Source organism: Pterocles gutturalis, unplaced genomic scaffold, assembly GCF_000699245.1.
Source record: "Pterocles gutturalis isolate BGI_N339 unplaced genomic scaffold, ASM69924v1 scaffold11885, whole genome shotgun sequence".
NCBI lineage: Eukaryota > Metazoa > Chordata > Aves > Pterocliformes > Pteroclidae > Pterocles > Pterocles gutturalis.
The window spans coordinates 1-9,740 of NW_010143489.1; the positions used below are offsets into that span (position 1 = coordinate 1).

The 9,740-nt window shown below is 37.2% G+C and overlaps 2 protein-coding genes across 2 annotated transcripts in view; one reads left to right on the top strand and one right to left on the bottom strand.

The window, feature by feature from the left end:
- Window positions 1-161: 161 nt before the first annotated feature.
- ERI2 (ERI1 exoribonuclease family member 2) lies at window positions 162-5,189 on the top strand (the record flags this gene model as incomplete). Its single annotated transcript, XM_010084763.1, has 6 exons — window positions 162-289; window positions 406-562; window positions 1,098-1,198; window positions 2,814-2,895; window positions 3,549-3,637; window positions 3,849-5,189. Coding segments are annotated over 6 exons (1,898 nt in total), but the record flags the coding sequence as incomplete, so codon positions are not given.
- Window positions 5,190-6,002: 813 nt separating this feature from the next.
- The window catches only part of ACSM3 (acyl-CoA synthetase medium-chain family member 3), a 9,223-nt gene continuing 5,485 nt past the window's right edge, over window positions 6,003-9,740 (bottom strand). Inside the window, exons 7-13 of the mRNA XM_010084762.1 lie at window positions 9,603-9,726; window positions 9,005-9,085; window positions 8,223-8,324; window positions 7,046-7,173; window positions 6,831-6,930; window positions 6,244-6,363; window positions 6,003-6,089 (exon numbers count right to left, since the gene is read on the bottom strand). Of these exons, the coding sequence (XP_010083064.1) occupies window positions 6,003-6,089; window positions 6,244-6,363; window positions 6,831-6,930; window positions 7,046-7,173; window positions 8,223-8,324; window positions 9,005-9,085; window positions 9,603-9,726 (742 nt within the window). The remainder of the gene's footprint in view (window positions 6,090-6,243; window positions 6,364-6,830; window positions 6,931-7,045; window positions 7,174-8,222; window positions 8,325-9,004; window positions 9,086-9,602; window positions 9,727-9,740) is intronic.

Consider the following 9,740-nt stretch of genomic DNA (forward strand, 5'->3'; position numbering starts at 1 on the left):
AGGCAGCTGTCAGCGGTGGGGCTTCGTTCGGTTCCTTCTAATTCCCGACATTTCAACCCCAGTCTAAAGCCAATGGAATAATTTCTGTGAACAGCTTTAACCTTTCTGGCTTTGTGTTTTGGGGTTTTTTGTTTGTTTTTCTCGTTCTGTTTCTGCCACAGTTGAATTTCCAGCAGTCCTGTTGAACACTTCCACGGGAGAGATTGAATCTGAATTCCACACCTATGTCCAGCCCCAGGAGCACCCTATTCTCTCTGAATTTTGTAGAGAGCTAACTGGCATAACACAGGTACAACTGCTATTTACTGTTTTGTTTAAAGAGGCCCTTAAAGGGCTAAAACGAAATAAACCTCAAATTAACTTCAGTGCATACTAACACATAGATATTTGTTCTGTTTCATGAAGAATCAGGTTGATGAAGGGGTCCCTCTAAACATTTGTTTATCACAGTTTTGGAAATGGATTCAAAAGATACAAAAGGAGAAGAAAATTATATTCAGTACAGATATTCTAAATAATCCTACTTCAGAAGCAAAAGCGTGTACCTTTGTTACTTGGACAGGTAAAGGAAATTCTCATTTGCTTTTTCTGCAGAGTAAAACATAAAAAAATTAACATTTGGTGGTGCTAGTGAGATTGCACCTTCACTTCTAGGGAGCCACAATCCTGTTACCAGGTATTGAAGATGTGCAATATTGGGATAAGACTGAAAATACGAAATCCATTGAATCCTGATGTGTTCGCGACATCTTTGTCTCAAGGGTCTGCCATCGTTACATTTTCCTGTTTTACATATAGTGAACTGTGTCACCATTCTTAATGTGTCTAAGGGGTTTAATGAGGTTTTTGAGATCTCTACCCATCTGAAGTCATTCTTTACTAACAACAGACATTCCCTTACCCTCATGTCCCATTGCAGCAACCCTAGTGCTTTACATGTAACAAAGACTTCATCAGCCTGGGCTTCCTGTCCAGCGGGACAGGACGCTTCTAGTATGTTGGTGTTACGTCCCTTTTACATAGATTTTAAGCCATGCTTATGTAGATTTTAGGCCAGTTCTTTAGTGATGGATTATTTATGGGTTTTTTCTGTGCAGACTGGGACCTGGGTGTGTGTTTGCAGTATGAATGTAAAAGGAAGCAGCTGCGAAAACCTGACATTTTAAATTCCTGGATTGATCTCAAAGCAACATACAGGGTGAGCTCAACAGACCCTGTAACATTTATACCCATATTATCATCTCAAAGGCTAACGGTAGCTGAGGGTACAAGCCAATATTGATGTTCCACTGACGAGAGTAACCCGTTTATTTTCTTCCCATGTTGTTATCACTCAATAACAAACTGCATGCCCTAGAACTGTGTGAATTTTAATAGAAATCTTAATGCTCGGAAAACAACCTGGCATTATTGTTAGATAAATGAACGATAATACTAGGAAAATTTTTCAAGCTGCTCTTCCTTTCCTGGCATCTTTTGCTCTGCTTTCTTCCTAACTTCCCCCATTTTGTGTACTCTTATTGCTGCCTTACGTTGCTGTGTAGAAGATAGCCATCATCATCTGTTGAGAGGTACTTAAAGGTCTACAGTGTAAACTGCACTTAGATAAGGAAGTGTATTCTGAATAGCATGAATAATGCTGAAAAAATGAATGCATATTTTATTGCATATTCTACACTGCAACAGTATTCTAACTGGGGGGCTAAGGGCACCTAGGAGTGCCTTTCCCTGTGTAGTCAAGGAAACTTTCAAAGAGTGATCCAGGAGTCTACCTGTCTTGATGCTTGGAGCTTAGGCTCTTAACGTAGGTAGCAGAATTAGTTCTCTAAAGATAAACAGTGTGACTATTACCCCTTTTTTGTGATCAAATGAGATACGTGGAGTGACTAGCAATACTATTTTTTTCTCATTTAACAATAATTTATACTTACGCCAAATCTATTAATGCCTTTGCAATATGCAACAGTTTAAACATCTCAAGATATTATTTATAGTTGTATTATTCTTCAATGCTGCTCTGTTGAGGCTTTCATCAATGTAAGCCAGAAAAGGCAAATGAATGACTCTGGAGCTAAGACAGAATGGATTAGTTTAACGCTGAGAGAAGGGATTCATGGTTATATCCTACTTCCTACATACCACATCATTTCCCTGGAAGCCCAAGTTTCCTCCAACTTCTATTAGGTATTGCCCAATCCAGCATTTCACAAAGATTACACTTATTTTTGCAATATCTTAATGAGAAGTAGCAGCATTTTCTACACAGGGTAACTTCTTTTCTTATTCTCCCTAGTACAGAGGATTTTAAATCTCCACTAAATTTGAGAAGCTTCATCTTCTCCCCAAATAGCTACAAGTTTTTTAGGACATACAGAGACATGAAACTGCTTTTCAGAAATGGCCCAGCACTTTCAGTAAATGTTCTAAACTGAGTTTGTTTATTTAAAACAGCTGGCCTGGAATACTGTCAACTGACTAGTCTAAACAGCAGTATTTTAAGCAATTAAAGCATGGTCTAGAGCAAAGGAAAGACTTAAGGTGAGCTGGTAAAAGAACTTAACCATGCTTGTATGGAGATCAACACCAATCAAAGCAATCGGTATGCAGCCTACTTTTTATGAGCTCATTGCTATTCCTATGAAGGGAGGTGGTCTTATGCTTATTTATCCCCACTGTAAAATGAAGATACCTGACTTGCACAATTGCCTTGTGAGATTTACTGTTCATAAGGTGATATTTCTGAAATGGTTTTCATTTCACTGTGAAGAGGTTTTGAAATGCTTTATGTTAAGCACCTGCGTTTTTTTCCTTAGGCCTTCTATAACAGGAAGCCTAAAGGGCTAAGTGGTGCTTTGCAGGATTTGGGGATAGCTTTTGCAGGACGGGAACATTCTGGTACGTATGATAGGATGAGCCTCATTTTTATATATATATATTTTTTATAAAGCTAAATAGCTACTATTTAGCTTTAGTTAGCTAAACTGAAGCAGCTAGTAATAGCTAGTCATTACTCTAAATAGTAACCATTGTTTCCAGGTTCTGTCCAACCAAAACAGCAAAACAAGAAAGGCTAGATGCTTCAAAGATCAGAGTTTGTTACTTTTAACCTCATGCTTTATTTCTGAAATATCTTCTAGTGCTATTGAGTGCATGTTCAGCAAGATCAGTTTCTGAATTGCTAAGGTGCAAAAGAAAAGAGGTGGAGGAACGATAAGGAAACTCGATTTTACCTGATAGCTCTGGAATAGCATATTAGTGTAAGAGAATACCAGCACAATGTGATTTTTTCTTTTTTACATGATTAATAGAACAAGGAATTTTTTAAATTGTGGCTATATATTCAGCTCTGTGATTGGTCCTTCAGATGTTTCAGCACAGGGAATTTTTTGGAATTTTTTACTTCCACTTCTCTTTTTTGAACTAGATAACTGTGTCACAGTTCTGTAAATCCCTGTCATTTACGTAAGGCTTACTTAGATTACATTTTTCCTCTAATATCCCCAATAGTAGTTTAAAAATAAGACATTAATATAACCATACTTTTGAAGGGTTGGATGATTCTCGGAATACTGCCCGTCTTGCTTGGAGGCTGATTTGTGATGGATGTGTGCTGAAGGTTACTAAATCTTTGGATAAGGTTAGTAACTACTTCCTATCTTCCTTTCTACTTGCTTTGTAGCTTGGAATACAGATGAAAGGTGAGCTATTCAAATAATAAACCCAGCATCTTGACTATGAACTGAACAGAACATCCCTAGGCTGATATGCTTTTTAATTTTGTGCATTAATTCCTAAAACTTCTGGGTATTCACTTTCCAAAAATCTCCTTTTGTTTACGGACTCCCTAGGCATATCTGAAAAATAATTTAATTTCCAGAACACTGACTACAGACTTCACTGACAAGACTCCACTGGCAAGTACCAGCAGACCTGAAACATCTAGCAATGGCACTTGTGAAACAGACTCTCTGGCTGAGAAAAAACAGACTGGTATTGCTGGATTTAAGATAAATTCTAATGTACAAACTGAAGAACAACAGACCACTTGCACTGATTCCTCTGCAGACATCCGTGTTGTACCTAGCAGCAGCTCAAGGACTGAGTTACATGCTCAAGCCCAAAGCTCTTCAACAGGATCTAGCAACAGATTTCTGGTTCCTCTTGGGCAGGCACAGCGATCTCCCAGGACTGTAACAACAGGCATTCAGCAAGGACTGAGCAATGGGCAACCTCTGAGAGCCCGATATAGCCCTCCAGGACACAGATCAAGATTAGTGCTTGTCTCCACTACCATCTCCTCAGTTAGTATCTCCAACGAGGATATCAGTACCAGTTCTGATTGCTTATCGCTGCTGACGGACTGGGAGGATGTCGCTTTAATACCAGAATCTCAATGTGAACAAAATTCAGACTCTGTTCAATTCAAAGATAACTCAAGTACAGAAATTTTAACAGCATTTGAAGAGAAAACCATTTCCAAACAATCGTCTATGATGAGTTCAGATAATCAGAGTTTGGAGAAAACTGTAGTACCTGTGGAAGCTCTGAAATCTGTCGTTTACAAAAGTCCTGATACTACTATCTATAATGTAGGAACAGTACAAAGGCAGACTTCAAATTTTTCAGCTTTTAAGTTACCATCTGCAAAGGTAAATGCTATTTCAGCACAATCAACATTAAATGAAAATTATTCTGCTCCTTCGGAGGTTCCTAAAAGAAAGCCAAGTAGTCCAAAAACATTCCCACCAGCAAAAAAACAGTCTTTTGCTATATATCAAGAAAAAACACCATCTTTTGATCATTCCTTACCTTTAAGAAGTTCAAATTTGCCCAGAGTGTCTCCTGCCATTCTGAACTCCACAGTCAATTTGAATCAGTCTGTAAGAGTTGTGAAAAACAGAAAACCAACACCCCCTCTGTGTAACTGCGGTCGAAGAGCTAAAAAACTGTATGTGTCAAATGCTGGTCCAAATCATGGCAAAGCGTTTTTTTGTTGTCCTGTTGGCAAGCACGAAGGTAATAAGAAAGGTTGTGGATACTTCAAGTGGGAACATGCATTTCTGAAAGAGAAATCTGATCGTCTCACCCTGAATGCAGATGCTTTGACCTCTCTTGGAACTTACACCAGTAATTCAGGAAATTCTTCCAGCAAAAAGTATTTATGTCTTAGACCCTCTATGAGAACTTGAAAATAGATTTATTTTTTTTCGTCTAAATCTTAAAGTCAGTGTAATAAGTCAGTGTCTTAAAGTCAGTAATTTGATCATGCTTAATATAATCAGAACAGTCAAATTATGTCACATGTATGTTCTGAGAATGGGACAGAAATGACACTGCTTGGTTAACATAGATAGAAATGTAAATTGCTCAAGCATACAAAAATATCAATATATCATAAAGTATCTTGTTAATGAAGTGTGAGAGAATGGATGAAATTGTTAAGTGCTAAAATTAAAGTATGAGCAGTTGTTGCTACAAATCTTAAATTTCTGCTTTATCATGTATTTTAAATTCTTTACTAGTCCAGTTCTTAAAGAACATTTTAATGACACAGATTTTATGTACGTTTTTTTTCTAAATATGCTTGTAATGATTATAACTAAATTTCAAAGATGTATTTAGAAGTTGTCACACTTCTCAAATGTGATTCATGAAGCAAGTGTTCTTAAACACTTACTGTTTTTTATCATTTAAATGAAATAACAATAAAGATAAAATACTGGTGACAGTTCATTAAATAGTTTATTTAACACCCATCACCTATTGCGCTCTTGACTGCATGAGTTTCCATTTCATTTATATCAGTCTGCCTGCTTTTGTACTATTAGTTATTAGTGCAGTAGCTGGGACAGCCAAACGCTGGGAATCAGGTAAGAATTTATTCAGAAGGACAAGAATTTATTTAAGAAGGACATAGTATAATGTCTTTTACTCTACATTACTGTGTAAATCTGCAGTATCTTACTTTGAAAAAAATCCTGTAAAAAAGCAACAAAGTACTTCTAATCTTTTCTCCACTCCTTCTGGCGCAGTTCATTTCTTCTGATCTTCCCACTAATGGTTTTTGGCAACTGTTGAACAAACTCCATCTATTGGGAAAGGGAGGAAATTACAATACAAAATAAGATAAGTTTATGTAAATTCTTACTTTTTCTTAACCTCAGTGGCATAGGCTTGTAACCCACATCACAGTTCACTCCCACTGTGTGGTGGTGAAAATTATTGGGGTATTTGAGCACTCACCTTCCTAGGATACTTGTATGGAGCAGTAACTTTCTTAACATGGTCTTGTAGCTCTTTCATCATTTTTTCCGGATCATGTGAAGCATATTCAGATGTTAAAACAACAAAGGCTTTCACTACCTAAAGACGTTACACCAGCAATGGTTTAAATGCCAATGAAGCAGTACAGTATTACACAACAGTAAGATTTGAAATTTTAACCAAATATTTGCTGACAAATTGCAGAGTAATGTATAGGGCAGGTACAGAAAGCTTTGCCAAAGTCTGTGGGTGCTCACTATTGGTCTGGACTGTGCAGGCAGTTTGTATACACTTAATAAAGATGAAAATCTGTAAGTATTTGAATGACAGGGAAAGCTTCAAATGGTGCTTTTGTTATATTGGATTTGGGGCAATTGCCTTGGTCAATTTTTTCCTCTGTGGGTTCTCCAGTGTCTGCTAGAGTAGAAATGCTGACTTGAATTTATTTAGTTTTAATTAAAAAAAAAATGAAATCCCTTGACAGACAAATCCCTGGGAAGTTGGGGTTTATTAACTCTGGTATGTACAAAGCTACTTAAATATATCAGCTTGTTTAACTTGTTTACCTCTCCTCTGATGGGGTCTGGACTGCTGACAACTGCTGATTCCACCACTGCAGGATGCTCCACTAGGGCACTTTCTACTTCAAATGGTCCAATACGGTATCTTTAAAATGGAGGAAAGGGCTTTTAGTTGTATTTGATAACACAGAAACATAACTTCACATCTGAATCATCTGTGTTCAGGTTTAATGTTTTATTGTTAATTAGGCTTAAATTACCCAGCAGAATTAATGACATCATCGGCTCTTCCAACAAACCAGAAGTACCCATCCTCATCCATAATCCCCCTGTCTCCAGTCACATAGAAGTCCCCACGTATTGTTGCCTCTGTTTTCTCTGGATCATCCTAAGAAATATTAAATTGCATTTTACATGAAAACTACCTTAAAAATACATGAAATTGCATTCTAACATATCTAGCATATAACTTATGGTGCAGTTAAGTATATAAAAAAAATTCAGCTTTTCAGGCTGGTCGGTGCTGTGGTCATGTGCGTCACATTCAAGTGGGACATTAATAACAGAATTATTAATTCACCATTTCTAAGGTATAAAACTAGACATAAAATTCATAAATTACAATAAATGTGACTGACTTAAAATTTTAATCATATTATGCCCCATGGCTTTAGAAACCCCTGAAGGTTTCAAAAATACATGGGCTTATGGAACTGAGAATCTGCTTTTAGGTGATTATCCTTTAATGATTTTTTCCTTTGTATTTCTAGCATCTCTTATCCTGAGATTTTTTTTTTTTCACCCCCCAGAAAAGTTTTGGCTCAGCACAATTAAAAAAAGGTCTTTCTACAACAAATGCAGCTGACGTCTGCAAGAATTTTTCTAGGCGGTATGCACAGTGTTCCTTTCCCGCATGCTCAGTACTGCTCAGAAGACCTGATTATAGGCTGATACTACCCATAAAATTTAATGAGGTTTCCTGGCAGAACTGAAAGCCCTATGCTTTGTTCTACTGGTGTTGGACCGAAAATTCTAACCCAATGTGGAAAAAATGAAAAATTTCACCATGCATTAAATGCTCCTTGAAGCTCGAATGGGGAGGGAAGGGATTTGAACAGTGTCCTACTTCTCAGATGGGGCTCTAGTCCTTAGGCCAAAGAGTATTTTTGGATTAGGGGGGTCCATCAAACATTTCCCTTTATATTAAGGAAATAACAATCAAAAGAAAGTGGATTTTAACTTTCTAGGCAGGACAATCTCATCAAACGTAATAGTTTGTATAAGTAGACCAAGCATTTGCAGGAAAAAAATGGAAATCTCTCTTCTCCACAGGTTTCCAGACCAGTAAGCAGAGTATATGTGAATGAAATGGGACATCAGATTCCTTGTGACAGAGATTTAACAGGATATCTACTTTAACTGTAGAAATATTCTTACAGCATAGCAAATAAAAAGAAAAAGTGATCTCGCAGGTTTTACTCTGATGGCAATGTCTCCTTCTTTTCCAGGAGGCAGAATATTACTGTTTTCATCTATAATCTAAAAAGAAACAAAACACAGTTTTATTATCCTAGAGCCAAATTAAAAAGCATTAAGTTAGGATTATAGAATGTCAGTGTGCATTTGAAATACATAATCAAGGTATTTTTTTTATCGGGAAATGATTTGGAGCAGTGGGGGTCTTACTCTGACAACTGAAGGCTAAGATTGTTACTAATCCCCTGCACTTTGCACTATGTCTTTTATCTGAGGAATGCCAAGTACTATGCAAACATTTAACGAAGTTAATAAGACCCCAGGGAGGATCGTAAGTAATGGGGTGGGAAAACTTAAGAACTGAAAGAAAGATACAAAAAATCTTAACCTGTATTGGAAATGGATCTGGTGCTAGAATCTGCTTCAGCAGTTTTGTTATCACCAGGAAATAACATCACTCCCACTCTTCCTTAACTCAGCAATTGAATTTCTGGCATTGCCTTAATGTTCGGTATCTGTCAGTTAGCAGTGGGTTGTCATCTGTGTTGGTGAGGATGGTGCAACAGAGAAGTCCAACGGTTTCTTCTGCATGCTCAGTTTAGGGCAGTAACATGCATCTCTTCACTGTTTCATTGACTGCTGAATGACGGTACACGGTACAGCTCTGTGTTAGAGCTTTCAAACCTCTTTAACGGAAAGTGATTATGCAAGAGAGAAAGACTGAGTCACCAGAGGTACAATACCTTGACATCATACCCTGGCGACGGCTTTCCCATAGACCCAGGTTTTATTTTCATTCCCTTAAAATTTCCACAGATCAGCACCTGTAACAAATGTTGGGTTTGGGTTTTGATTGGTTTTTTTTTTTTTCCCAATTCAGCTGTTGTTTGCATATTCAATCTTTAGCTTAGATTTAAAATACTCAGCTAATATAATGTATTTCTATAAGAAATACTAATTGTCTTCACTATAATCGTATATGCAGGGGTTAAACTTCTAGAAATAAACCATGCCCTCATAATCATGCCCACAGGTTCAAATAATGCAAATGCTTTAAAGACAGATTTTAAAGCAGAATTTGGAATGCAGTAATGAGGAATATACACCTTTTGTGTTAGTTCCCAATCCAAAGCCCACAGGAATAAAAAAACATGAAGCTGTTACGATTGCTCTATGACTTACAAAACCTACATTTTCCAGTGCTGTTTATTGCAATTCACTTTTCCCCTAAAAGTCATACCTGCATATAATGATTTTAATTACTTTTTCTTGGCAACTTGAATAGAATTTACTGCTCTATCTGTAAAGCATACACTTCTACATTTATAAAGCAGAACATACTGTTTCGGTCTGTCCATAGCCTTCATGAATTTCCAGCCCAGTCTGCGCTTTCCATTCTTCCATCACGTCAGGGTTTATCGGCTCCCCAGCACTCACACAGTGCCGCAGGCTTTTGAATGTATAGCTTAGAGGGAAAGA